Genomic DNA, 22,175 nt, shown 5'->3' on the forward strand with positions numbered 1-22,175 from the left:
ACCGACTCACCGGACCGGAGACCGGGGAGCGGGGAGCGCGGCTGCCCTCGAGCCGAGCCGGGGTTTCACACAAGCGGAGCTGTCAGCGCGACTCACCGGCCAGATGTTGCCGTTAGAAGCAGGCCACAGCTGGCTCAATCCGTCCTGTTACACATCCATCCGCCTCCTCCTGCAAACGGCCGTGACAGCTACATTTCCCATGCGCCGACGTCAGAAACAAACAAACAGTCCAGTGCACGTCCTTGCGCTCCTCGTGCAGTAGTATTATTATTATTTTCCCTCCCTTGTTCCTGTTTTTTTTTTTTTTTTTTTTTTTTAAATCCAGAAGGGTTCAAACGCACCCGTTCACGCTTGGCATCCGCGCGGCACCCAGCCACCCGCCCACCAACCCGCCCAGCCGCTATCGCCGATCAGCGGCGTGACGTCACCATGCGGCTATGGATTAATTTCTAATAAAGGAATCGATCAGGCGCCAGCGCGCACCGTGGCATGCGTTGCTGTTGCAGCTGCAGACATCGCGCAAGGAGGATGCAGCCTGCAGCGAGTGTGTGTGCGTTTGTGTGTGTGTTCTGTCCACACAAGCCGCCGCAGCCCTGAGTCTTCACGGGAATCCCAGTGGAATATTTAAGAGTTTTATACGTTCGTTTTATGGAAACCCATTCGTGCCAAGATTACTACTAATTTACGACTTTCCTCGAAAAGTAATGAGCATCTAGTTTAATTGTCAGCATCCATATGTCAGCTGTTCTGTCGAACTTTTAAGTCCTTCGACTTTTTGACTGTTTTGAAAGAGCCATTCCTTGGTTATTCTTTATGATTAAAGATGTGGGGGAAATATATAGATAAATGGTCAAAAAAATTGTATGATTGTGGTGTTTAATGATAAAACAGACAAAAGCAACAAATCTTGAAAGTTGGACGACAAGAAGAAGCGTTGTCCTCTTATTATAAATGCATTTTTATTCCATTTGTAAAAGTCTGTAGACCAAAAGTTACCTGAAGGCTCAAAATCATGTAAAAATGTATCTGGGGAAGGAAATTCATGAGCAGACTCGGTGTTCACCCCAACCTCCTGTCAAACAGGCACGAGAGAGGCAGTTGGAAAGGGAAAAAATATGTCCAAATTGATCAAACCGAACACAATTTTCATTTCAGAACTCAATGAAGCACGTTCTTCTGACCTTCTACTGGCGGATTTAGGTTCTACAAGACAGGAGCGCAGAAGAAGTCGTCCAAAGATGGGGGTCAAGTGTGTTGAGTCCCTTTAAATGATGTCTTGTGCAACATGTGTAAAAATAATGTAGTTTTCTGGGTATTTGCAATAGAATTTAACACTAATTCTAATGAAAACTAGTCCCTTTCTGACACATTTCTCCAGACAGGATACGTGCTTTTCTTTTGGGAACAAGTCGGGGATGTAGCCAATCAAATGGCCCGCAACGTTCAGGTTGAGGGGATATAAGACCACCTTGTCCCCTTTTAGGAGGGGTATGACCATGTGAAAGGAAGGCCTTTGAAGACGTTCAACTTCCACGCCAAATCGGGACATTTTCAAAAACGTCCGAGAAGCACAAGTGACGGTGGGAGCTGAAGATGAACTACGTCATCATTACCGAGCGTTAAACTGACAGCATGACAAAGAAATGGGATCACAATTTTAATACAACTGTTTGGACAAACAACAGCACACGGGTAACATGCACATGCCCATTTATTTAAATGACAAGAGTCTGTGAGCAGTCATCAACATAAGCAGGGTCTTACATCGAGTATTATCAGGAGGATTTCTCGTTGCACCAATCACACGAGGGATCCTCTGTTGAGCAGCCGCCTTCCTCAGTCTCCTCTCACACATCTGCATTTCACATGAACTAACACCACTTGGACATTTTAAAAAGCAAAAACAAAACGACAGAACTTTTGCAAAGTTAAGCCACTAAAGGTTCCCGCTTCCGGTCTGTGAACTGATAACGCCACCAAACTCGCACAGAGCAGGGGAGGAGAGGGGGGATGGCGACGGAACACAGTTTACCTGAATATTTAAAAGTTCGTAAAAATAAACCCGTTGTTCAAAGAAAACATCAGAAGGCGATACATTCGCCGTTCCTTGTACTGCAAAGTAAACTTCGGCAACACTCGACACCTTTTTTTCTACTACGCACTGAGAAATTCTGCTACGTAACTATACTGCACAACAAAAAAAAACTTTAACCACACAACACTGTTGAAGCTAATACATCTCTGATAAGTTTCAAATTGTTTTCAAATGAGAATCCGTTACAGCGGCGGAACTTCAGCGACCCGCTTGGAATTTCGCCGGATTTACTCAGACGAACGTCCCCGAAATCCTTCGACTTTCGGAGCAACTTCACCCCCTCCAAGAACGTTCCGGTGGGATTAAGACTTCACTCTCACAACGGTGATATGACAAAGGAATGGCCCGACAGACAAAACTGACGTTAGAAGAGGAGGGGGGAAAATCGCCATTCTCTGCTGCAGTTTCGGAGCCGCTTTACGAGCACTTAAGAAACAATCATTTCATTATCTCTGTGCTTCTAATGAAGAGTTATGCCACATTCCACCTTCGTTCAGAAGCCAAAACGACGTTCGAGACTCACAATTAAATCCTAGACCTTCTAAGACTATTTTAGGGTAATATTCAAACTTTTTTTTTTTTTCAGGAAACACAAGACAGGAAACACAGGAAGAGCTTCTGAAGCGGAAGTTTTTCTTACGCTAAAATTCTGTGACGACGATACGCGTCACGAGACGACTTCTGACGTCTCTCACGTCTACTGATGGCCACGAACTGAAAACACGGCACGAGTAGGTATAAAAAATAAAAAAAAAAAACAGAAAAAAAAAACGGTTTGGTTGGCATGTTCCGGACTCACTTAAAAAAAAAAGAAAAAAAAGTCTTCATATGAATTACGTCGGACTCTTAGCTGGTTGGTCTGCAGAAAGAAGCCATTTCTGCCGTTGCATTAGAAAACAAACGTGTTATAAACTGAGGGCAAATGCAGTGACTTATCATTAAAGGGTAAGCTTGGCACATCTCATGATATTCACTTTAGTTTAGTCCATTCTGAGCTTCAGTTGACTTTTATTTTGTCTGTTAAACTAAAAAAAAAAAAAAACGCCGCTTGCACCGTAAAACTGAACCAGCTCCACTTCCCAGTTGTGGATGACATCGTGTGAGAGAACAACCTTTTTGCAGAGCAGCGAGCTAAAAATCGTTTTTTGGCCCCTTTGTTAGCCGAACAACCCAACGGTGGCTCTTGCCCATCGGTGTTCACTTCATGTGATGACCGTATACGCCCCCCCGCAGCTAAACCCCCCCCCCACCCCACAAACCTATCACATTCCTTCAGACAGCAGGAGCCCTTGGTCAAAACAAATAATATTTCACGTCACTGGAAACACAATTCATGAGCACAAACACTTTAAAATTTCTCTAACTCGATCTTCATAAGACCAGGGAGGGAAACCAACAGCAGCCAAAAGCCAAACTGTGAATGAAGCAGCTGTGCACTGTTGAGTTTCCGGCCCCCACCGCACGACTCGTCTTTCAAATCGAGAAAACCGGAATAAAAATGACGAAAGAAAAAAAAAAAAAATCAATAATAATACTGCCATCACCGATACATCAACAATCCTTTTCTACAGATCAAAGCAAATAAATAGAGAGGGCAGTACCTTTGCGAAAACATGAGTACAAAACTGAACAGTCAGTGGATGTACAATAAATGTGAGTGAATCAGAGGGCGGGGTGGAGTGGCGTGTTCGTGGGTTTGTGTCATCAGTGTTACAATAACCCCCCACCCACCGACCCCTTGCTCTCCGGACCGGAACCTGAGCGCACTACTCCAGCTCGTCCACGTCGTCCGTCATGACGGTGCTGGTTTGTTCTGAGGTCACACCTGGAAAACAAACACAGGGGTGTCAGAGGCAAAAAAAAAACCCCATCCCGCTTTACTGAAGTTTTTATTCACCAAGCTGACAATCGCCGTCGGTTAACGTCTGCCCCTCTCGTCTCTTCTCTGTATCGGACCGCGTCGGCAACATTTTCAGCCGACTCAGCGCTTTGACTCTGTGTCATGTCAGTCACTGAGAGGAATTGCTTTGACTGGCTGCTCGCAGGAGCTCTACAATCACTGATTTCACCCACTTGGTGCAGTTTCTCCTTAGTACTCCCCTCAGCCTCTTCCTTCAGATGCAGCCACTTTGTATTACCTCCTAAAGTCAAAGCCCCGACCATCTGCCGGCCAATTTCAGCCACGGACCTTGTAGAAAATCAGCTGGGAAGTGAATGCCTTATGCATGAAGCAGTTGGCCACTCTCAGATGCTCTTTCTGCATCATATTAGACACCCACGATGGTCTTTTTTTCATCTGGGTAATCATATTACATCTACCCAAAAATCACTAAACTAGTAAATTCCCTCACTGAGACGGCCCTACTTACAGCTAACCTTCCCTTCTCTCCTCCAGCAGACTTTAAAGCATCATTTATTGTTATTTCTACCCATTTGTTTGGCCGTTGTGCCTTAATGGCTCTTGCAAAGTGGGCACTTTCCACATCTCCACGGTGCAGAACAGGAAATTCACCCTGGAGCAGCTTTTGTTACGTCTTTTCAAACGATCATCTTGTAAACCGCGTCGGGAATCTCTATCCGGTGATTCTCGCCATCTGACCTCAATCTACAGCACACGCAACCCTCAAACGATACGTTTACTTCAGTATTCAAACACAGATGGGGGCGGCGTGCGATCAAACTTCGTACTTGAGGTGTCGTCGTCGTTGGGAGACTTCTTCTTCTCCTCCACGTAGCCATGACTGAGCAGCTTGGACATGCTGACTGGAGGCGCCTTCTTATCGTAACACCTGCGGAGGTGACAGCAGCCAGAATGTAAACTACCCAACTAAAACACTTTAATGAATCAATCCACTTCAAAACCTAAAGACAAATGAGACATTCTTACGTTCTCTTGTACTTGCTGGTTAGTGACAGACCCTCCATCTCATGGGTGGCCTCCTCGGGGGACGCCTGCGGGATGGAAAAGTGATCCAGACTCATTGTTATCTGCGGGTCCTATTAGAGGCGCAGAGACGTTACGAAACAAAGTCAAACACGGCGTTTTGCTGCAGAACCACAGCGCTGCACTCAGTTGACAAGTAAACAGACTAATGAGCTGGTGGGAAGCATTTTCTGGGTAGAAGGAAAAAAAAAAAAAAAAGTGACATGAGGGAAGAAAACCTGAGGTGAAATTAGCCATGCGATGGAGAACGATGCGAGACAAGCGTGAACAAAAAACGGCTCGAAGTTCAAACAACAGAACAAAACGTGAAGGTTAAACTCTGAAATTATCGAGCTATTTCTCTGCAAATGACTTTTTATTCTGCCGTCTTCATCACTGTAGCGTGCGATAGTTTTTAAGAACTACGTTTTAGCTTTGCTTGCAGCTAAGGAACATCTTAGATTAAATAAACCTCTCTGTGACCATATGTTATAACACATCTATGATGTCATTTTAATCACATCTTTTAAGAAACACTGCACAGACCTACAGCCCCGGCTCAGTATTTCCAGAGAACGATCACTCACCCACAAAGCACCGGCAGAAAATTAAACCAAACGTCAAATGCGACAATGGAGCAAAACCAGGAGGAAACAAGAGGAAAGGCGATGGTAAAAATGTTAATAATGATAATCATAAAAGATGGAAGACGTCTGCGTGGTATGGATGTTGGGGGGGAGGGGGGTGACTTGTTTGGTCCATTCACCTTATCTTTAAATCTATCAGTCTCTCTTTCCCAGGTTGAACCGTTATCAGTGCCAAACGGCGCAGCCAGAAGCTGCTTGCCCGCCTTCATCTCGTTGTCGGGAGACGTTGCTTTGCTTCCGCTGTAAGCACAAAACCACGGTGACATGCCATGTGAAAGTACCGATCACCAGTTCTCACATTTTTGGGGAAACACTGGCTGCAGGCCCGGAAGGGTTGGCTGAAAACTGGGTCCGATGACCATTTTCAATCTCAAATCCTCGTTCGGTAAGCTCAATATTAGTCTCATGATTAGTTTTCAGGCACTTTAACCTCCTCTGCTATTCAACTGTAAACAATGGCAAGCATGTGCAGGAACCCCAACTTCAGAAGGGTTTTAGGTAAACACAAACCACTCAACGACATGTGGAGATGAATCCTCATCGCGAGTGTGTAATCAGCGTTCCTACCTCTTTGACTCATCACCTCCAAACCAGGTGGGTGGATTGTAGGGTTTCTTCGGTTGGTCATCACCATCAGGATCATGACTCAACAGCCCTGCAGGAGGAGACAATATTCTAAATGAAAGCAGAGCGCACTGCAGGCAATAATAAAGCACAATGTGGCACTTAACTCGCAGCCAATTCAGCTCAGTGGCGAAACAATTACTCAACCACATGCCGAGTTCAGAATTCTTCTTTTACGGCGGCTTTATTGACAACTCCTAATGCTCCTCTTTTGTGCTGCCATTTCCTAAATCGCTGCTATTCTCCTGCAGTGCTGCCACAGCAGTGATTAGAAGCACAAAATCCTCATCCATCTGGAGCAAAACTCGGAGCTAAAACCCTGAACCTTTTCAAAAAAAAAAAAAGCACACATGAAAGACAACCCAGCGGCTGGTGTTTTTCAGTTAAACAGGAAGGAGGAGAAGATGGAAAAAACAGGGAAAGAAAGTGAGGTTTTTAATGCTGAGAAGAGCATCAATAAAGGACAAGAGAGGTACTGTCAGCATAATGTGCCATGCAGTCTTCATTATGGAGAATATTTTGGCATTTTTCTATTTTATGTAACAACATTTTGCCTCATTAGATTTGGATCGTTTAATTAATTTCATCAAGTTGTTATTCTTATTAGTTTTGAGAGAGTATTAAAACAGTCGGGAACAAGAACTAATCTTGCGCACAAATCCCTAAAGTGCTTTGAGATGACATCTGTTGTGATTCGGCACTCGGGATGTCACGAGAACCGATACTTCCGCACCAAGTCGATGCGACAATTCTAAAAAAACGTGGCGTTTTTCTACAATACCGTAGGTACCGGGGATGCAATTCCTCCAGACGTAACATATACACCTACAAGTGTTCTAATGTGCCGGTAAATGCCAAAGAAACACGGAAGATGGCAACTGCAGCGACAGCTCCGCCTCGACGAAAAGAAAAATAGTAAGAGTCGTGTCTGGAAGTACTTTGCGCTTGAGGCTGATGATCAGGGATTAATAATAGATTCGCAGAAACCTATAGGCTATGCAAACGGCGCCAACGAGCTTTTCAGACGGAAGGAGGAAACGCTTCAAATTTGGCAAAGCACCTCAAAGACAGACATCCAGATTTGTTCAAAGAATTCAAGGCGAGTGAGTTTCAAGTCATGTTAACGTTCACTTTGCGGGCAAACTCACACCCGTCGTTCTCCGTTGAATTGCTCAGGAAGTATTTGTTGCAGAGAGATAACACGCATTTCACGGAAAAGAGCGGGAGTGCGCCAATCCAAAGATGGTAACCGCTTGTCAATGTCTCCACACTCATTACTCTTGTTTGGATTACTCACAAACTCACGATCCCCATTGAAACGTTGATCGCAATAAACAGCAAAGTTAAACAGCAATAAACAAAGTTGTCTTTGCAAAGTACAGCTGAATAAGTTGCGAGTCCCTGCAGAACGTACCTTTTCCAAAAGTATTCCTCATTTCTCTGTGACAACGCGAGTTGTCCGGCTTTGAAATAGATCAAATAATGTATCTGCTTACAGTGCAAAGACTAAAGCTGTGTTCAAAAGACGTGCGCAGATCACCTGTGCGCCGGTAAGCTAAAGCTGCAGTGCGCATGCGCGATAATTACTAAGTCATAGAATATCCCACGATCACGGTTCTGATATTGCCTGATTCCAGACAGTCTCTCCGACACAAATATGACACATTTTCTCTACTGACACCATTCTATGATGAGATGCAGATTATTTTTATTAATGATTATTTGGAGGCTGTTCAAACGTTTTTAATAAATGAGTATGTTGGAGTACATGGAATTTATTGTTTTTGTTTTTTACTATGGTATCGAATTGGGTATCAAGAATCGTGGAATTTCACTGGTATTGGTATCGTGACATCGCTATTTGGCACCATATCAATGAAACTGAATTAAATACCATGAGCAGCAGTCAGTTAGTGAGGCTGCTTCATCAAAATGTTGATGCCGACTGCACAGTTCTTACCAAAAATTTAAGACGACAATCTGCAGGAAGATGCATCGAGTAGAAATTCTGACTTCCTGTGCTTTCCAATGGTGGTTTCGTACTCGGGTGAATCAACTCCGAATCAGTTCCACAAAAAGAAGTGTGAACCAGACATTTCCTCCTCGACTCAAAGCTAAAAATCAGCTAATAAGAAAACAACAACTGTGGTGGACATCCACAAGAAGAAAATGGAGAGAGTTCTTTAGGAATCACTTCCATCTCTGGGAACATCTGGGATATTTCATTGCATCTGGAAAGATCAGGTTCGGTCACGTGAAGTTATCGTTTGCTGGCTCAGACCAGAAGCAGCTGACACGTCGCATCGCTTTCATTTTTGAAAAGTCGAGCCTTTTTCAAAAAGTCACCTTCAGCCAGCACTTCACTTTTCTTTTGGGCAGCGGTGTAAATTTTTACAACTCTTACCGTTTCCATTCAACTTTTCTTATTCACATCTTCTAAATGCGAATCATACAATGCTGAAGACACTTTACCTTTGTGTCCGCCCTGCTTTGCGAGCTTCACGTACTCCGAATCGCTCTCAAATATCCCAACTCGACGTCCACTGATCCTCTCCACTGGCGAGGTTTCGTCGACGGTCTGGGACAGGCCGGGGATCTGGGAGGTCGGTCCAGTGGCGCCGCTGTTAGCAGCTCCCAGCTTTATGCCTGCAAAGACCTGAGAGTTACACCTGCTTCGCTTCGCTGCTTTGGTTTCCTGGACATCCCCACTGCTGGAAGGACTGTCTCAATCAGCAAATTCTACTTACAAAGTTGCAGATAAATATTTAATTGGATTTTTTGTCAATTATACGCCACTGTCGATTTTAGATTTGTTGTGCTAGTACCGTTTATCGCTGCACTTTCTCCCGAATATATATATATATATATATAAAAAAAGTCTCCAGGTTATCAGGCCTTTATTGTTCATTTGGCACAGAAACAACATGTTCATGAAGCAATGTTACAGTTGTCCTTGCAATTAAACTGTCATAGATATGAGCCAAATGGGAGTTGGTTGAATGTAAGAAATGAAGCACTGGTACTTGTATTTAGACGTTTAGAGTTAGAGATGCTAAATCTTTGAAGGTACTACACACACATCACAGGTAATGAGGCTGTAAGATAGAATTTTCTTCATAAATCCATGCGAATATTCCTCTCAAGTGGAGTCTTACCGCCTGGCTTGGTCCTTCGATGGTTGGGTACAACGGCACTCATTTTAGCTGAAAACACACGGGAAACTAATGACAAAGAGAAAAACACTGACACACAAACTCAAAATCAAGTTCTTTTTTATCCTTTTACTTCCACCAAAATGAACAGAAACAAGTTTGGGCGTTGACTCTGTCACAAATTTAGGATATTTAGGCAAGTCAGCGCCCATTTCATCAGACAACGAGTAATTTATTTTTTATATTTGTAAAATTTACTTCTGGTGCGTCCCCCCCCACCCCCCGTTTGGCTACATGAAAGGCAGGGCCAAATGAATCAAAAAAAAGAAAAAAAAAAGTTAAGAGGCATTAATAAAAACAGTAAATAATCTTAAACACACAAAGGGAGGTTTCCCAGCATAGACGATCTCTAAATTTTACATGTGGAGTTTGGCCTTGTGCGAAAAATATGATGCAGAGCGGCCCTTCCTCGATTACCTAACCATTACCGGCAGAGTGATTAAAATGCAAATATAAATCAAATTATATGCTAAAACTCGTGAATCGTAAATTCGTCTGTGCCATGAGAGAAGATATAACAGTTATTATCCATAAAGAGTCTTTATCAACCAACATCTCACACAATGGGATATAGCTTAGAAATTGTAAAATTTGAATTTGCCTTTAAACATAATGTTTAATCTAGATATGCCGGCACATGCCAGATAAAATCCCCCCCGCACACATCTCTCTGTTGTGTCGTAAAGAATACTTAGCAATAATGCTAACAAATCCTTGCTAATTCAGATAGCCGCCTTGCTAGTCGGCGCAGTAGCTTTCCAGCGCTATATTCATTTTGCGCTGCAACACTGTTAGTGTATAGGTAAGCATCTAATCTAAATACATTTCTAAGACAAAACACATATCTTACATAATTTGTAATGTATACTTTCTTGGAGTAGTCGGGGAGGTTGCTGCAATTAAAATCGTTTAGCTCCTTCGGCTTATTCTTAAGGCAGGATTGAGCGCTTCCTGCGGCACCTGCAGCCAACTTCCGGTACGCAAACCAAAGATCGTGTGTACTCCAACAGAGCCCCACGCCGTGACGTTTATATCACCCACACAAAGATTCACAGTAGAGGAGATAGAGTGAGTGTTCTGTCTAATGCACATGCTGTAAGTGCACTAACAGACGATCTTTAGCTCCGAACACAAGAGAGACTCAAAAAGATTAAAACCATTTCTAACAGACTAAGTAAACAAATATGCATTATAAAGTTAATGTTTTATTTACGAGTGAAAAAATATGAGCACTGAAAACTGCATTATCACTAGAAGGAAAGGATGAACACGAACCTGACAACTCAAAATTACTAATTCAAATAGTTACTGAAGCCATGAGTTACTAAAAAAAAAAACAATTCTAACTCATTGTACATAACGAGTTAAAGGTATATTTTTCTTGAAGTTATGGTTACGTTTAGATAGGACTAACAAGAAGACACAAGAAGACAAAGTCATTTTTAAATCTACCGGGTCAAAATCAGCTTTATTTTGCATCATTAGAACAAACAACATTAGTAGAATAATTTGCATCATAGTGATATTCATTAAAATAATTTTGCATGCTGTTCTAAAATAAATCAGAAGTCACTATATTGAAGCCACAGACACTTTCATTCCAAAGTGGGACATGCAGTTGATTTTGTTAGATTTTTTTTCAATGACATAATGAAATATGGCTGGATTAAAACAAAAGCAGTTTACTTTTCGGAACAACAGCAAAACAGATGGAAGGGATTGTGGGATGAAGGCTTTATCTTGGACAAATAGAGTACAATGTTACCAGTGCATGCAGGTTAATGTGTAAGAAACTCATAAATGATATAAATAATGTAACAAAGGTCACATTAGGAGGATGCTGCCAAGACTTCTAACTGGCAGCTAACCCAGACAGACTCTTTCTAGTTGCTGCAAATCGCTCAGAGGTCTTTGCCGCAGTCAGGGCAGAAGACGTCATCTTTGGATGTCAGGAAACCCCGACCCACCAGGGACACGCAGCACTTTTTGCAGTTGAAGCAGTCGTTGTGCCACTGGCGCTCCTCAAAGGAAATGTACTTGCTGCCCCCGAGACCTGAAGTAAAAGTTGCAAAGAGGAGTCTCATGATCCCTGTAATGCAATAATCCTGTAATTGATGGTGATTGGATACACAGGATGCCAAGAGAAGCATATGATCTGGGGGACGTTGTGTCCATTTCAATGGTGTTGTTTACATTATGATTAATTCTGCTGGGTTGTAGTTTAGACATAACTCACGGCATGTCAACATGCTGCACATGATGTGCTTTAGTCAGCATTCAAAAAATAAATAATTATGTTAAAACATTTCAGCTATAATTGTTTAATAAGGAAGGTCCTGTGGTCAAAAGTATGCTGACTTTGGTGAAGACTACAACTACATTTTACAGTCTTACTTGAGGTACACTTTTGAATCCAACTGAAGAACATGTGCACTTTGTATCTTCTTTTCTGGACCTGGACTTATACAAGCCAGCATCTGAAGCATTTTAGTTAGTTAAATATACAATTTGACTCACTAAAAGACCTTTCGGCTGTAATTAGTTTTGCAAAATCCAATCAAATGGGTTTATTAAGGGCTATTTCACATGTTTTGGCCTTCAAATTCAGTACCATCTCTACGCAATCTGTGAAAACAGTTGGAAAACTGTTCTTGTGGGCTTAAAACTCTATAAACAGTTGCATATATCAGTCGAGAGACAGCAAATCTATCACAGATAGAGGCACTAACGTGTAACGCACAGGTGTTAGAGGCACTAACGTGGACGATTGGGCTGAGTTCTTCTGTCCGTGCATAGTTTTAAGTATCTCTTAAAGTCCACTCATTTTATGGTTTATGGTTATAGTCAGAATTCTTTTTGTTGGGACAATGCAAAAAGAACTCAACCAAATATAACCTCTGTGTAAAACAACTTGCATGAAAACATGTCTGGACGCCTAAAACTGCTCTAACAATCCATGAATAGGATGATACCAATCCAGTCAAAAGTCATCAAACCTGACTGCAAAATTCAGCGATTAATTCGTTTTAACATAATATCACTGGGCTTAAAAATAAATTTTTTTTTTTTTTTTTACTGTGACTGTTTTATCAAAAGCCTGGAAACTGAATAAAGTCCCACCTACCAGCTCTGAGTCTGTTTCAGATGACATAATCCAAATTTTAAATGGCAAAATTTCTGATACAAGCAAAAGTACATTTTTACCACTAATTGGGGTGGTGCAGTAGGCACATTTCTTGGCAAACATGTTGCAGAAGCACTCAAGGCAGTAGGCCAACTCATCTCGAGAGGTGAACCGCTGGCCAGCAAGCTGCTGCTTGCATCCGGTACAAACAAAGCACTGCTTATGCCAGGGTTGGTCACGGTAACTCACTCCTCCAGTGGTGATGGGCTTTAAGATAAAAAGAAAAGAAAAAATGTTTTACAAAGATAAATAACTCGACTCAAGCTCTACCGACTAGATTTTCCCAAAGCATGGGTTTCACCAGCAAAATTGATTATTTATGACAGAAACAGTTTAGTTGCTCAAGTATACTAACTATTTACAATTAAAGGCTATGAGATCTGTTAAGTTTTTGTTGTTTTAAATCATTCTCACATAAGTCTGAAACAAAATATCAGAGCAAATAAAAAATAAGATGACAGTTACAAGAAAAACTGTTGTTCAATTACAGTACTAGAGGCTAAATTCAAGGTACTTTAATTCAGTCTAGTCACATTTGAACTTTTACTCCTAAAAGACAATAGGAAAACACGAAGAGAAAAATCATTTTGTAAATCCTACATAATTACTATGACATTTTAGGGCCTGTAAATTGAAGCATTATCTTTAATAAAAACTAAACTGCAGTGACTTCTGCAAGTCAAAGTCAGATTAATTTAGCTTGAAGTATTTTGCTCACTTTTTAGTTTAATAGCATTTACATTTAGAAATGTGTTGTTTAATATTTATGTCAGTTTATTGTACCATGTAAATAAAAAACATGAAATTAATAAATCACACTTTAGACAGAACCATAGGAAAACTAGTCAAATGAAAGACTAGTAATATACCAAATGCTTTAGCAGGTGAATGCTAATTAGCTTAATTTAGCAAATTGTTGGTAACTAATGGATTTTGGTAGAAGTGAATTTCATTTTATGTGATTATATTGCCTTTAGTTTTTTAAATAGCCTAACTTTTCTAATGCCAAATAAAAAAAAAGTTGAGCTATATTTCTCAAAAAATACAAAAAACAAGAAAGCCAGTCTTTCTAAAAGCTAATCAGTTAAAAGCTAACTAACCTAAATCAGGAGAGTATCTACTGAGGGGCTATCTTACTTTGAATTACAGTTTTGATTCCAAATCAGTTTTCGATACTGATCAAATGAGGCAAAAGCTGAGTTTCAAGATTATGTTGTGGGAGTTACAAAATAAGAGTTTCTAAAATCTTACAAGCATAAACTACCAGCACCACTGGCAAGTGCACTTCCAGTGCTCTAATGTCGCTAAGCTTTCTTTAAATCCAATGCTAACTGTTATACAACACAAGTATGGCAAAACACAATAATCACTGAGGGAAGATTTACAGAGGCTAATTAGCTTTTCTTTTTAATTGGGTAGATATTGTTTGATTACATGGGATTGAACCTGCCTTTAATAACACAATCTTCTTGTCTTTTTTGATTCTTCATTGAATGGCTCAAGGGTAAAAATGGTCAAAAATGGAAACAAAGCAAAAGTGCATTTTGTTTGAGGAACTGTGTTGTCGAACAAGATGGACAATTTATGGACTGCATGCACAAAGTTAAGGTTTTACAAATGATTAATGAAACAGTTCAAATCTTTCAAACAGCAATTCATTTTTACTCATATAGAACCTAAGAACAACTTGAACTTCATTGTTTCTTCATTTGCTGATCTCTGCCTTAATGAGACTATATAACATCATACTTCTTAGTCATCTTTTTGCTGTTTGTTGCTGACTTAGTCACAAGTGAGCCAGATGACTGCTGCCTCACCTACAGGATTTTAGCACAAAGAGACGCCTCCAATTCCTCCTTGCCTGCCCATCTGTTTCCTGCTCATATCATATATGCATCACTCGTTTTAAGTCTTTTTCTCTCTGTCCACACGTCTAGAAATGGTTGGGCTCTTAGCATTTATTTAGATATAGAGGGGTTTTTTCAGTCCCAATAGGCACTGAATAAACATTTGATGATGACATGACCCAGCTTGAAGTGTTTCAAATGACGCACAAGACAACATGGTATGAAAATATCCATATAATGTAATTGTGTAGCTGTAAAAAATATTCATATCCATCAGTATCATGTGTTAAGCTTGTATTCAATGTTAAAGTTACTGACTGCACAGCTCTTTATTGATTCGTTTCGCGAACTAGCCTGATGAAAGTGTGAAGACAAGTGATCATGCTTTTTTTTCTCTTTCTTTCTGTTTATCTTTTCTTTTTTTCTTTTTTTACCTTCTTGCAGTGAACACACTGCAGAGCAAAGTGGTTCTCATAGCAGTCCAGGCAGTAGTTGTTGGTGTCCTTCTTGACAAAGCTCATGGTTCCAATGGGCTGCTGGCAGTAGTTGCAGATGAAGCACTTCTCATGCCAACTGCTGCCCTTATGCTCCATCTTTTTGGTGCCTGGTGGGTAGAGGGAGCAGAGGCAGCGTTAGTGTGACTAACACTGGCAACTTACATTTTATCGACATGTCAGCGCACTAGCCATGAAGTATTGGGGGTGGGGGACCATTATGACTCACCTGGCATGATGGTCTTCAGACATGCATTGCACTTGGCAGAGTAAGCCTGGCAGTAGCAATCAGTGCACATCAGCATTTCATCCCTGGTGGCAAAGGGCTGATCGGCCAGTGATCGGTTGCACTTGTTGCAGAGAAAGCAGTCGCTGTGCCAGTGGCGGTCCTTGTATGACAGATCCTGCAGAGACGAACAATTTCAGGCTGCTACAGTTGCCCGTTGTGGTACATGAAAATATTCAATTTGCAGTAAATAACTGAATTATTTGTCGACAAAGTCTTCCATAAAGGGGTGAACTCAGCTTCATTCTTATTTCTGACAGTTTCAGCCTCTCTGGGATGTTACTGGCCTGTTTCTAGTTAACTTAAGTATTTGGGAAGTGTTCCACCGAATGTACTGTTATTAACCCGTTTCTAACTAACTAAGATAGCAGATAAGTTATGTATTCAAAATGATTTAATTCATTTAAGATTGATGGCATCCCTTTAAAAAAAAACTGTAGACATATCTACATTGATGATGTGTTTATTGAGGGTTAATGGTGTGCTGGTCAAACTTTTCGGTAAAATGTCAACATGACTGGAAAATGAAAGTGTGTCTGTCACCTTGCTGGTGCAGCTAATGAGCTTTTTGCACACTTCACAGTTGCTGGAGAAAAGTGACTCATAGCACTTGATGCAGTACGGGTGTTCGTCCTTCATGATGTACTTCTGCCCATACAAGGACTCCTTACACTCGGTGCAGTCGTAGCGCTCACCCATTTTCAGTCCAATATCCTGGCCAAGACCTCTACTGTGCAAAAAAAAAAAAAAGAATCCATAAAAGTATAACAGTACCATGATCTTTCATTATCTTACCCGATCAGTAGCGACGTAAAATTGAAAAACTTGATTGAATTTCCGATACAGCAGGGCTGATTCCTTTTTCACAGAAGCACCACCTTAATATCATGTGGTAAATATTAAAATCAATAACAACATGATACCTTCATGAACCTGCACTGGATACACTGTGCATCCACTCAGGGATTCCTGGACACTTAATTGAGTACTACATTCAACGAATTAGGCAGAGGAATGCAACCCATAGTCCCCAGAATTGGCTAACACTGTACTGTAAATTCTACTTTATTAATGAACATGATGTGACTTTAAATCTGGTTTATCCTTTGGAGAAAAATTCAGACTCGAGTTGTAAAGAAACATCTTGCTGATTTAGCTTGAGAAAAATAGAATTCCAATCATTCTTCTTGTTGGGAATGAATGGAAAGCTTTCTTTTACCTAAATCAGCTGAAGAAAAAACAAAATGTTTGAAAAAAGGATTTGAGGTGACATGGAGGAATTTAATTTGATTTAATTTAGAACATCTAATTAAGACATGGAAAGTACCGGTGAATGAAGTGTTATGCAACATCTAGAAATCTTTTCTAGGGATGAAATCTAATTTGTTAACAGCTTTGGGATGAAACCCAGAAACGTTTGAGTGTTGTTTTTTCAGAATGAGTGATTCAAACTATTTTGTGGTGTATCAGCATACATACCAAGGATGCTCTTGTCAGTGATTTTCAAATGCTTTGGATGATAATAGTTGATTTACTCAATGGCAAACAGCCTTTAAGTAACTTTAATTTTTATTTCAAGCAATCAATAAACTGTATCCACTTTATCAAGATATTCATTGTTACTCTGATAGCTGAACTAATGTAAACGTTGCTCTCAAAAACGGGAACATGCAAATTCTCCTCTTAACTTTCGTCCTCTTTTGTAGACATAAGCAGGCAGCTCTTAATGCCTAAACCTCCACTGGAACATGAACAACTCTCAGTTAAATGTGCAGATACGAGGTGTGATTCTGACTATTCAAAATCTGTGGCAACATAATAGTTCTCTGAACCTTCTTTTCAAAGAAGAAATGAGGATGTATGCATACCTGTATCTGCTCTGCCGCGGTTTCTACACTTTAAAGAGACCACCGCACTTCCTCATAAGCCCCTTGCTAAATATCCGTCACAACACCCATTTTCCTCCACACCCTTTCAGAAACCCTCCGTAGCCGTCTGAACGCATTCTGTACTCTTTAAAGTCTTCAAAATTCTTCAATACCATTCATATCCTTTAAACCTCTCTGGAAAGTCTTGAAAAGACTTGGTATGTCACCTCAAACTTAATTCAGAGTGGCACATTGCTTGCCACAATCTTGCTCATGACTTAATAAACTTTTCCAAGCAATTTTTATCCATCTCTAAATACTACGTACCCCTTATGCCATCCAAATAACCCTCCATACCCGTCTCTAAACCCTTCATACCTTTTAAAGTCGTGAGGAGACTCACTACGCCACACCTTATGCTTCTTCATTTGGGGTGGTCCAATGTAAACCCTCCGTACCTTCTAAAGTAGTATGTGTTCTTGTCGAGTCCACCATACAGCTTCCTAACCCCTCTGTACTCTTTTACACTTTTCAAAACAACCAACAGTGCAGAGCACACCACTTTGCACTCCCTCGTATCTCTAAACTGTCCGTGTCGTATACACTTTAAACAATTCCCATTTAGCCGTCGATATCCAGTCATAAACCATCTCTTCTCTTTGCACTCTCTAAACTCTGCATAGCACTCGAAACCAACCATTTATTCATAAGCCCTTCATACTTATTGTAAGCCTTCAAAAACCTTACATGAAGGTCTGCAAGTTTACCATTTCCTTTGTACTTCCTCTCAGAATCCCCTGTAGACTCTATATCCCTCTGGAGGGCCATTAATTACCTCTTTGACATCAGTAAAAGACTCAGTACCTCCATAATTTACCCCACAAACAACTCTTTTCTGTAAGCAATCTACTTCTATTAAAAAGCTTCCCTCTCCTTCAAAGTCTTGCGTAAATCCACACATATCCTCTAAAAACCTTTTATACAATTTGAATTTTTCTGATAAACTTCATATCTTGTTCCTCTCTGCCTGTTTTTGTTATCCTTGATTCATAAGCATTTGAAGCATCAAACCTCAGCTTTCACTGTATTGCTCCAGCTTTTTTGTCTTAAACAACACATCAAAGAACATCACTAGGAGAAAAGTTACCCTTTTTTCTGAGAAGTTGCTCAAAAGGCTCAGGCAATCTGCTGAACCTCCACAAAAACTTGGATTAAAGTCGCCTGAAACACTCATAAAAAGGACAAGAACTAACATTTATTTTGCACATACACTAAGATTTGATGCGATATGATGAAAAAGAAATGCGGATGAGTCTTTTTTGTGGAGAAGAATAACAAAAAGGCATTGTAGAAAGTACAAGAGAGACAGAGGTCTTACCTGAGTGTCAGGGGAGCTGCCTGCTTGCAGTCTGAGACCGGAGGTGTCTGCTGATCAGTGTAGTCCATCTGCTTTATTAAATTAGAGCAAAATGTGACCCGTACTGGAACCAGAGGGTGGAGAAAGTGGTGTGACCAGAGTGGGCAGGTCAGTTTATATTCAGACCACTATAAATTCAAGACAAAGTGTTGTAAATCCAAACAATTCCTCAAGGGGAATGTTCACAAGGGAAGCTCTTGGTTGCCTACTTACTGTATGAAGCTATAGGAAAGATTTATGAACAATTTCAAGACTCCACATACTTTTTTATTTTTTAGTTGAACAACAGCTTTTAGTAAACATTTTTCACCCTTGTGCCGTATATTTGATAAGCAAAACCTCAAAGAAAAACATGGAAATAGTATAAATCAATTCAATCATACAGATGAACATCACAGCATCTTGTTTCACTTAAAACTAAGAAATTGTGCCAGAAATTCAAACATGGATGATACCCCATTATCCCTTTTGAGCGTCTGGGTATCCACATTGGAGATCACACACCTCACAAGTCCAAAAAACCTTCTATGTGAACCTGAACCTCCAAGTTTGCAATGAGATTAGGAGAAATGTAAACGCACGTCGAAAGGAAGAAGCTGCACAAACATATGGAATGACTAGTCCTGCTTTTCACTTGTTGACACTCTACCTTCCAAAGGTCTTCTGCTGCCACGCACTCGAGATAAAAACTTCTTTTCTTTTCACATCACAAGATTATTTGACGCTCGAAAGGACTTATTGTTGACTCAAATTGGCTTATTGTGTCTTTAGTGAAGAAGATGGTTTGTGGTGAAAATGCTGAAACTTTCTAAATCTAATAAGGTGGAGGGTTTAATGGGATCAGATGACAGCGTTGCAGGTCGTTTGGGAGACACAGCACACAGGTTTTTAGGCTCTGGGACCAAAAATGGCTACACTATCACACACTATTCTTAATTGGTTAAACAATAAAGGGTTATATTTGATCTATTCCATAAACACGGCCACAGTACTTTTATTTGGTTGTGGTTTTGTGTCAGTAACTTAATAGAGCATCATGATCAATATAAATACTACCCTATCAGCCATCAGGCATCAGATTCTCTTGTGAAACTCGACTTTGGGCAAAACTCTGGAATTCCCAGACAAAATATGGGCCAAGTAATCAACAAATACAAATTTGGATCAAAAGGCAAAAAAGAATTTAAAAACTTTCTCTGCCACTGAATGAAAATACAATTTTTTTTAAAAATTGGAAAAATTGTAAAACCTTACGAGGGGCTGTGCTGTCTAGTGTTCAGTTTAGTGTAATTACGGCTTTAATTATCCAATTTGTCCCACATGGAGGGTCTATTTAAGTCTGACCTGGGTGACACAGCAGAAGACACATAAAGCAATGAAATAAATCCTGATAATTGCAATCTGATAAAAGGAGAAACCAGACATTAAAAAAAAAAAAAACAACTACGAAGATGAAACTCTGACATGGTGGAAAGATGCTGACCTTTTCCGCACATCACAAGATTCGTCTATCTTAAATGTAAATATGGTTAACCTTGAGTAAAGATCATAAAGCTTAGATAGCCAGTTTATTGGCCATTGCATACAAATCTCTTCATGCTGTAGCTGATTGGGCAAACATACACTGAATGGAATTTAACTGCTCATGTATGCACGACAGAACCATTTTAAAGGCTTAAATTGAAAAAGATACATGAGACATTCAAATCAAGCACTGAAATATGAAATATGTAATATTACATTTAAATGTTTTAAAAAGAAAATGTGGGTGAAGCTCATCGTGCCCATATTTCAAAGCACACCCTTTGAAACTGTCGGCACACTTTTCCAAACATAAACTTGAGCTTAAAGACTCTTTGCACTCAGGGGGAAAAAAAGGCTGGAAACCGGTACTGACTGGTCGTGATCACATGCAAAACAGTTGCAAACTTTTATGGACAAGTTCTGCAAACTCTGCCAACTTCCCTGGGCCTGAGCTCAAGTGGAACACTGTCCCGTTATCTGATGAATCAAAATGTGAAATTTTTGTCCCAGCTACAGATGAGAGGAACTATCGGGCCTGTTTATCAGCACAAAGTTCATCTGTCACAGCATGAAGGTGCGTTAGTGCACATAACATGGTCAACCTGCTCGTCTGTGAAGGCCCCGTTAATGCTGAGCAATATACACATTTCATGGAGCAGCATTGGCCGCCGTCCAGGTGACATTTTTCTTTTGGAGAGACTCTCGCGGGACCTAAAAGAATCCGGGTGTGAAACTGCCCTGCCTGTGAGTCCAGAGCTGTCACACATTTACAAAAAACAACAAAGGAAACCCTGCAGGTGCCACCTCGTCACATTTTCTGTCAATAAGAGGGCTTTCCAATCATTTTCCATTTCTATTTTTCACAGTGGAGGGGAATGAGGTAGTGAATCAATCATCTAAAACAAACTGAAGCAGTACATGGATCTCCTGACACTCAGCTGAGTTCGCTAAGTTTATTTAGAGGATATTAATCTAATTATCACTCACCCACCTCATTTAACCTCCTTCTTGCCACAGCTGCATCACAGACTAAGAGGACAGCAATCAGACAGACTATATAGATAGGTACTATACACAAGGAAGTTTTAATAGGATGTTTGTCAGGATGGAGGATTTAAATGTTCTTATATTATCACTGAAGGATGACCAGGGTTCTATGTCTAATTAGTGCATTAGTGCACTGAACATGCTAATTCCCTCCCTGAGCGTCAGAAAGATGTTATTCCAAGAAAATTACATTAGATGTTCATATATGTTTATCAGAAAACCAGTGTCATCTCTAAACTAATCTATATTTGTACTTTAAGGTTTGTGTCTGTCTTTACTTGTATGCAGTCACTGCACGCGAGGTGAAACTTAAAGTAGAGCCCTGCGCGGGACTGTTTTCTTCATCCCGCTCCCGCTGAATTTCTGACCATAATTCCGCGGAGCCCGGGGGGACTTTAAGTTCAAGGACCGTGTGATGTGGCAGACAGTTTGTTTGGGAAACCTTTCCGGAAAACTACGTATGCATTTAAAGCAGCAGCTGCTCGCGGCTTCACCCACCTGCTGTGGGCACGTCTTGTCTCCCGGGGCACTTGGCCAGGGGCACTGGGGCATGCGCTGGCCCACTGTGCTTGGCTGTCTGGGGCGCTTGGCCCTCTCGGGTATTGGGTGGGGCCTCTGCCGGGGGGCCCTGGTCCGGTGCAGGGCTCATGTCTGGGTGGTTGGGGCCTGGTGGGGTTGGTAGGCTGTTGCCCCTGGTACCCGGGGTGCCTCTGCCCTATGCTTATGGGGGCTTTGTCTGGGGGCTTCCTCTGCAGTCTCCTGGGTGGATGGGTGGTTGTCCCTGCGGTGGGCTTCCCGGGTTCTGTGCTCCGTTGGGGCTGCTGGTGGCCTGGGTCTTGTGGTCCTCTCTGCCTGCTTTTGATTGCTGGGGGGAGCTGTGGATTGTGGCCCTGTACACTTATACACTCATAACTAAACATATCATGTACGACCTGTGCCATGTGTATTGCATGTTTATGCGCGCACACACACACACACATTCATTAGCCCAGTAGCACGCTCGCTAA

General features: G+C 41.1%; 3 protein-coding genes across 8 annotated transcripts in view; all 3 read right to left on the reverse strand.

Moving 5' to 3' along the window:
- The window catches only part of LOC140302971 (plakophilin-4-like), a 44,776-nt gene extending 44,157 nt beyond the window's left edge, over positions 1-619 (reverse strand). For 2 of the 4 annotated variants that reach the window (XM_072381555.1, XM_072381717.1), the window contains exon 1: positions 97-619. The gene's annotated coding sequence lies outside the window, so the exon portion shown is untranslated. Of the gene's footprint in view, positions 1-10 lie in introns of all 4 variants that reach the window. The other 2 variants (XM_072381639.1, XM_072381874.1) reach the window with 2 other exon arrangements.
- Positions 620-1,693: 1,074 nt separating this feature from the next.
- Positions 1,694-10,484, reverse strand: cunh7orf57 (chromosome unknown C7orf57 homolog). Of its 3 annotated transcripts, none has more exons than XM_072382066.1 (8): positions 10,370-10,484; positions 9,445-9,492; positions 8,762-8,935; positions 6,233-6,320; positions 5,785-5,905; positions 4,983-5,092; positions 4,784-4,884; positions 1,694-3,920 (listed from the first exon to the last, which is right to left on the reverse strand). In XM_072382066.1, the coding sequence occupies exons 2-8, from the start codon at positions 9,485-9,487 to the stop codon at positions 3,862-3,864; spliced, it is 696 nt and encodes a 231-aa protein (XP_072238167.1). In that variant the 5' UTR covers positions 9,488-9,492; positions 10,370-10,484; the 3' UTR covers positions 1,694-3,861. The 3 variants fall into 3 exon arrangements, with proteins under 3 accessions (XP_072238167.1, XP_072238247.1, XP_072238090.1); XM_072382146.1 differs by having other exon boundaries at positions 4,983-5,047; positions 10,352-10,484; XM_072381989.1 differs by having other exon boundaries at positions 10,352-10,484.
- A 523-nt stretch (positions 10,485-11,007) lies between these two features.
- LOC140293167 (four and a half LIM domains protein 2-like) lies at positions 11,008-18,611 on the reverse strand. Its single transcript, XM_072379516.1, has 6 exons — positions 18,559-18,611; positions 15,856-16,039; positions 15,256-15,430; positions 14,967-15,136; positions 12,706-12,892; positions 11,008-11,554 (listed from the first exon to the last, which is right to left on the reverse strand). The coding sequence occupies exons 2-6, from the start codon at positions 16,009-16,011 to the stop codon at positions 11,403-11,405; spliced, it is 840 nt and encodes a 279-aa protein (XP_072235617.1). The 5' UTR covers positions 16,012-16,039; positions 18,559-18,611; the 3' UTR covers positions 11,008-11,402.
- Positions 18,612-22,175: the final 3,564 nt, after the last annotated feature.

This window comes from Leuresthes tenuis, unplaced genomic scaffold (assembly GCF_036924035.1).
Source record: "Leuresthes tenuis unplaced genomic scaffold, fLeuTen1.0.hap1 SCAF_1, whole genome shotgun sequence".
Lineage (NCBI taxonomy): Eukaryota > Metazoa > Chordata > Actinopteri > Atheriniformes > Atherinopsidae > Leuresthes > Leuresthes tenuis.